Source organism: Montipora foliosa, unplaced genomic scaffold, assembly GCF_036669935.1.
Source record: "Montipora foliosa isolate CH-2021 unplaced genomic scaffold, ASM3666993v2 scaffold_425, whole genome shotgun sequence".
NCBI classification, from domain to species: domain Eukaryota; kingdom Metazoa; phylum Cnidaria; class Anthozoa; order Scleractinia; family Acroporidae; genus Montipora; species Montipora foliosa.
Genome location: NW_027179729.1, coordinates 1617501 through 1624762, shown reverse-complemented (window position 1 = coordinate 1624762; position 7262 = coordinate 1617501). Strand labels below are relative to the sequence as shown.

The 7262-nt window shown below is 38.5% G+C and overlaps 1 protein-coding gene and 1 pseudogene across 1 annotated transcript; one reads left to right on the top strand and one right to left on the bottom strand.

Moving 5' to 3' along the window:
* Window positions 1-5095: 5095 nt before the first annotated feature.
* LOC137988735 (uncharacterized) lies at window positions 5096-5437 on the bottom strand. Its single transcript, XM_068834705.1, has one exon. The coding sequence runs from the start codon at window positions 5435-5437 to the stop codon at window positions 5096-5098; it is 342 nt and encodes a 113-aa protein (XP_068690806.1).
* A 168-nt stretch (window positions 5438-5605) lies between these two features.
* LOC137988733 (uncharacterized) overlaps window positions 5606-7262 on the top strand; it is a 2686-nt pseudogene continuing 1029 nt past the window's right edge.

Genomic DNA, 7262 nt, shown 5'->3' with positions numbered 1-7262 from the left:
AACTTGAAGCGTCCAGCGAAGTAAAGGTCTTGAGGGAGCTTGAGAGAAAAATATCACTCCTTGCCAGCTCTTTGCACGGTGAACTGGAAGCAATTTCTGGCCATCGTAGGGGTGCAGCTCTCAATATTTGTCAATGTAAGGCGAAGAGCTTTAGAGAAGATATTGGCAGTTATCAACCGGTCCGTTTAGTGTTAGTCCTTCTGGTCGCTACAAATTCTAAGTTTTCTTTTGTAGAACACTCGACGAAGGGATCTGAAGTGAACGACCATGGCCAGTGGCAGTGGAACGCGTAACAGAAGCATTGCGAGTGAATTTTTACGCCACTGAACTTAATGAACCCATTCCTTAAAAGGGTTTGTGATAAGAGCTTATTCATCAAGCAAAGTTTTACATTTCAATACAAAAACATCAGAGTAAATTTATTTATGTGTCATTTTTATAATTATTGTGAGTATCAACTGCAGAAATAAAACATTTGAATCAAAAATAAGTGGCCATCTTCTCCATAAGTTTTGAAAAACAAACGGTAAACATTACATTAATTAAAACCTTCTGTTTCTTCACACATTATAAGTCTAATAGTGTCAAAGTTGAAAATTTTAGTAATTATGTAATACAGTACAGTACTGTTTGTTGATGGGGGTGAGGTACACATAGCCAAGACTGTGAGCCGGTGTCCCACATCTCATGTTATGGCATGCAGAATTACAAAAAAAGGAAAACGTTAGGGCTTTTAAGGAAAGCTTTGGCCAACCAGAAGCCACATATGACTTTTACATGTACCTGTCAGTCTTCTAATTTCTTTGGTTAGGTGATATGATTATTTTGCTAACCTTGTTTTCTTGCAGTTTCACCTTTTCAGACGTTTTATGGGTATATGTTCAAATTGCCAATTTAATTCAAGGGAACCGTTAAATTGAGTTTTTAATACATGACATTGTTTGGAGTCTTCAAAATGAACAAATCACATTTTTATTACATTACCATTTATCCATAATTTAATAATTTTGCGATGACTTACAGCCTGAGTATTGCTTTATGAACCAAGGGAACACAGTGTCATGTTTTGGTAGAGACCTGTGTTTTGAAGGCTTTTGTTTTGCATTGTGTGATTCCAGAAAATATCCATACATTTTCCAAAGAGGGCCATTGAGAGGGCTCTCAACAGAGCCAAATTTGTTTGTTAAGGAAAACAAACAAAAAAATGAATGAACAACTCAAACCAGATTAATAAGAGATGAGGGGTGGATTGCTCAAACAAAAAAACCCTTTTTTGGCAAGGGTATTAATTTGGGGAGCATATCACTGTATACCTTGACAGAACTGTCATTTTGATTTTGATAATAATTATTGCTCGTCATTGCTGTTACGAGTTCGAATGTTCTTGAAGATGGGTAGCTTGCAAACTAAACTGAACGCAGGGTTGTCCGAACAACAACTAGAAGATTTATTCCAAAATGAACGTAGTTTCCACGAAGTAAATCTCTAAACAGCACGTACTCGATAAACTTACTCGGCCTCCGCCAACTTGAATAAACATTGCTTCTGTCACACTTGACGAAACACGGCTAACGCCAACTCTCTTGTGAAAACTAGTTAAAAACATCGCTCAGACTCGCTTGATTATATACTTTCACAATGAGATTCTAGCATTTTCTAAAAGAGTAAACAATCTAATTATAGAAAGATTTTAAGACACACCGATTTGGAAACGTTTACGCACGAGCCCAAATATAAACAAACTACGAACTCTCGGTAAGCTTCTAGAAAATAACGCTAGTCACGCAATGCTATTTTTCGTAACATAACCCCCTTTCAGAAGAAATTTCCTAAATTTATCCTAAACGAGATGCTTCCGTGAAGCATACACTGGGTTGCCTGTGGTACGTGTTACAGAAAATCAGAAGGCACTGAATTGTGTGGTATTGAACTACAGCATTCCGGTCTCTGAAAAATAACAAATAAAAGAGAAGCGAGAAACATTGGCTTCTGGGCTGACATGTTGATAATTTTTGAGTTCCCTCACAACTTCTTTTCAACACAAGTTTAAGCGTGCCCTCTGAGCATCTGACAGCTTTGTAATACCAAAGTTCACTGAAGTTTATCCCTGTTCAGCGGGGTTAGTGTTTGGATGGGAGACCAAAACAATATATCCCTCATTAAAGAGAAGCATCGGACCGAAAATACTATGAACGCTAACAAATGCGAACTCAGCAAAGGTACATATTTTGTTAGCTTGCTTTATGCAAAACAAGAACATCATTCTAAAAGCTTATTCTACGCAAAAAGTAGGTTCTGGAGGTAATTTTGAGAGTGGAAATCAAGGTTACGCGGCAGACGGCAAATACAAACTCACGATTTAATTCAGTTAACGCACCAGAAGACGCTAACATCATTTTTACAAGAAAATGCTTTACTATTGCCATACAAAACTATCCAGTTAAGCTCGCATATCATAAAACATGATGAATTCATAAAGACCACCTTTTCCAGGGAACAATTTTTTGAAACAAACAACATATTTGCTATTAGAGGCAAAAACCCCTTCTATTTCATTACATGGGTGAAGAGAAGAAACTCAATCGTGTCAAATATGCGCAATATTGCAACAAACTAAATTTCAGGATCAAACCGTTTCCATGAAGAACCCTTTCCTTGAATAATGAAGCACAAAATACACGACAAGCTTTCTTTCAAATAATTCTTGGCTGTTACATTTCCAATTTTTTTTTACCTGAAGACTGTGCAGAGTTGATCACAGATCCACGTAAGGTGTTCGATTCGTTCAATCGTTCTCTGTATTCGTTGAACCCATAAGTTACCAGAGAATTTTCCATTTCGTTTCAGTATTCTACATAACAGCACACTTGGTTAAATATTATTTTAGAAATACAGCTCACTTTGATTTCGGCTCGACGGGCGATAGATTGTTGTCGAAGTCCATTACCCGTCGCTTTTGAGACTCCAGGTGTTGGTTTTCACCGCCTGCCTAGTTTATCCAACTGACTTTCCATTATTGAGCTTCATAAGAGTATATTTTATTCAAAGACCCACTAAAACGCCATTCGCGTTACATGACTTTCGACGCCATTGCAGGCTAAGTTAATGATTCTCCTGTGTCCACCAGAGAAATCTACGCATTTCCACTACCCTCTCGATCCTAAGAAAATACGCGCAGAGGGCTCTATGCACAAAGACACCACTTACCAGGGGAGTGACAGGCAAGACTTTTACCGACACGGAAAAAAAAATTAAAAAATAATCTACCCATTTTCCGACTGGGATTGCCATACGGCAACCCAGTAACAAGAAAAATTGCCAAATACGGGGCAGTTCAATGTCAATAAACTCATTCCTCTTAATGGCTTCAATTGTGAATGATTAACTTGCAAAAACATAGCCCAACGCATAAGACGTCCGTTGGCGAACTTAGCACTGCTCATGTACTTTAAGGATTCATGGTCCGTCTGAAGAACAAAAGAAACTCCGTACAAATAAAGATGATTCTTAGCAAACATTGTTATACAAAGATACACTTTCATAGAGGTCCATTTGTAACATAACTTATTGCTTTCGGGCTAGTCTGCTTCCAGAGAAGGGATTGGTAACGCTTACTAGCAAGTCTTCTAAGTGACGTGTCGGGTACAGGCTAATTCCATATTCTTGGGAATGACTGGCTGAGCACAATGATCAAAGGAAAGCACCCGATTGTGCTAAATCCTTTGGGAGATTTGTTTTACAATGAGATACAAAAGTGAACAAATTTGTACCGGCTACACATTATGACATTTATATGAAACGGTCTACACGGTCTACCACAACTTTTCACTGAGAAAATAATATGATATCATATTTCTTGCTGTTTCGATGGTAGACCGTGCTTGGATGATAGACCGTTGGTAAATGGAATAGACGATATGTACAGGATTTCTAACTGTGTGAGCTTTATTACGAATCACCTGGTAATGTATTGGATTGATTAGAAAAGAAAGTACTAGCTGAATTGTGCTGTTTTCTCGAAGATACGACTTTCAACTGTAACGCCACCATCCCCATTGACGTCGCCGAGAAACACAATAATTGGTATTGTGTTACATAATACGAGCCGTGTGTAACTTTTGGAGCATCAGATCTGCAGTGCAAAATACTTTGCTTGCTTTAGTATTTGGTACGGAGTCTTCTGTTAGCGATGATAAGTCCAAACACTCGCAAATCGATGCTACCGTATGTCAATAATTAATATCCTTTCGTGTTTGGTACAATGTGCTTTGCACTTCGCATGCAAACTTCTGAAATGTTTCAGAGCTTATACGATATTTAATGATTGTTTCTTTAGTTCCTGCTTTTCTACGTTGAAACGTTTCCCTATAAGATTCAAATCACGACTGACAAAATTATTGCAATCAATCAGAAAACAAGTTGCAAAAATAGTGGAGACACTTCACCTTCTTGGGGCGTAATTAATTTCCCTATTATCTCTCACACTGCAGTCCCCCTCCCCCCCCTTATCAGTGTTGCTAGCAAGACAAAAAATTGTTGGGAACTTAAGCAGTCAACATTGAAAGGGAAAGAGGGGATAGGAAGTGGGAAAGGTTTAAATTCTAGATACGGCGGGCATTGGAAGCTAGAAAAGGTGTTTTTTAATTAAAGTGTCTCAACAATTTTGCAACTTGTTGTAGCTTTACTCGGTCATAATCTTGGGCTGCTTCCTCAGATAACCGCGAATAAACGTCTAGTGCACGTCCAGACAAAAGAGCACTAAGTTTCGAAGCCCATCCTGTCTTCTCCCATTTAGCTGTCGCTGCAAATCTTTCAAATCTTTGTAAATAAGCATCCAAGTCGCCCTTGCCATCGACAAATGAGGGAAGCTTGGGTGCCTTGGCCCTATCCTCTCTCAGCACTTCAGGAAGCCCGTCAGCCAAACGTGCAATCTCCAACTCGTGTTCTCTTTTTGCCGCTTCAATTTCTTTCTGTTTCAACAGCTCCGCTTCCATCCCTAATTTTCTCAGTTCGCGTTCTGGTCGCCTGGTTTCTCTTTCTTCGTCTTCCCTTCTATCTTCTTCAAGTAAACGACGTTTCTCTTCCTTTTCTTTTTCTAATTGCCTCCTTTTTGCTTCCCTTTCTTCCAATTGTCTACGTTTTTCTTCTTTTTTCTCTTCCAATTGTCTACGTTTTTCTTCTCTTTCGTCTTCCAATTGTCTACGTTTTTCTTCTTTTTCCTCTTCCAACTGTCTACGGTTTCGTCTTTTGCCTCTTCCAATTGTCTACGTTTTTCTTCTTTTTCCTCTTCCAATTGTCTACGTTTTTCTTCTTTTTCCTCTTCCAATTGTCTACCTTTTTCTTCTCTTTCCTCTTTCAATTGTCTACGTTTTTCTTCTCTTTCTTCCTCTAGCTTTTGTTGCTTTTCTACAAACTTGAGCAGCTTTTCCATTTCCATAGCAGTATCTTACAGCAAAAACACTATATACTCTCTTGTACAGCTCTTCTTGCTTTAGCTGTAACTACTTCTTCTTGAACTGCCCTTTCCTGGTTACTGTAGTCGACAAACAAATTAATTGCTCTCCCGGACAGGCCCCCAATGTTACGAGGTCGAATGTTCTTTAGGATGGGTAGCTTGCAAACTAAACTGAACGCAGGCTTGTCGGAAGAACAACAAAAAGATTTATTCTAAAATGAACGTAGTTTCCACGAAGTAAAACTCTAAACAGCTCGTACTCGATAAACCTTCACGACATCTGCCAACTTGAATAAACACTGTTTCTGTCACACTTGACTAAACACGGCTAACGCTAACTCTCTTCGCTTGTGAAAACTAGTTTAAAACATCACTCAGAGTCGCTTGATTATATAATTTCACAATGAGATTCTAGAAATTTCTAAAACAGTAAACAATCTAATCATAGAAAGATTACAAAACACACCGATTTAGAAACGTTTACGCACGAGCCCAAAAATAAGCAAACTACGAACTCTCGGGAAGCTTCTAGAAAATAACGCTAGTCACGCAATGCTATTTTTCGTAACAATTGTAAACATTGAAGTGAACAACTTTTAACAAGCTGTTTCTTCAACCTTCGCTCACTGACATACTCCCTGATTGTTTATGACACAAGTGAAAGAGTTCAGCAAAGATCTATAAAACTGGTCATAAGGTCAGGAATTATGGAGAGAGAGACTTCAAAAACTGGATCTTTTTTTCCTTGGCCTCAAGGAGACTTTTTATTGACTTTTTTCCTTTTAAGTGGTTCTTGGCCCTATATGATTTGGATCTGTGTAATAATCTTGTGACAGCTGACAGTTCTAAATATAATCTCATACATGCTTATTACCAGTTCAAAATTAGATGTGCAAGAACAAATAATTTAAAATTCTCTCATTCGGTTGAGAGTCGCGAAATCAACGAAAGGATAAATCTGCTTCTCGTACAAAATTCAGGAAATCTTTCTTCAAATTCACAAAAGTCAAATTGCACCCATCAAGCAACTTGAGAGCCTCTGGAAGGTGGCTTTTGTCAGTTTCATTTAGTTTCACAAGAAGATCTTTAATCATATACAAAATTCCTTGGGACAGCAATGCAAAACCGATAATTATCGATGATTTGACTCTAACTCCCAAAAGCAGTGCTATATTTTAAAAGTCTGTTACATGTGCCCCCTCCCCCACCCAATACAATGTTGAAGGTCAGTAAAAACTGTGGGGATGTGTTGTCAACATTGTATGTGGGGTGGGGGCAGGGGCAGGCCACGTGCAATTTTTCTCTTGCATATGTTTTTAAAGAGCCACACATGCGCTATTTTCCAAAGAATTGTGTCCATGATTATTGCTCCATTTCCATTTGACTTCTGCTCCTAGGTGTTATCTTTCTCTTTCCTTTTTTTTTTTTTTTTTTGATAGAGTATCTTTCCTAAGTTGTACCATTTGGCAGAGTGATGCCCCAGAAATTCTGTTTAAACAGACATCCACTGGTTTGACGTGCTCAGTGGACGTCGAGTGGTTGAAAAATACTATACGACTCCGTCTGCGTGAGGTCGAACACCAGGGAATGTAAAATACCTGTCACTGCTCTGATGGTACTAGATGAAAATTCCTCAGACAAATCGATCTATACAGGACTGCACACTTTAGCGTTGTCGGATGAACCATCTAAGTAGCTGTTCAAACTGTTTATCCAGCAAATTGCTAAGAGCGCTTTTCTGTCCTTCTTTTCGTCCTCTGCAACTCCAGACAAAATGTCTATGTAAACGGAAAACATGTGGTAGACT

What these genes read in the sequence shown, in the direction of transcription:
- LOC137988735 (XM_068834705.1), bottom strand. Translation starts at nt 5,437, where the DNA reads ATGGAAATGGAAAAGCTGCTCAAGTTTGTAGAAAAGCAACAAAAGCTA.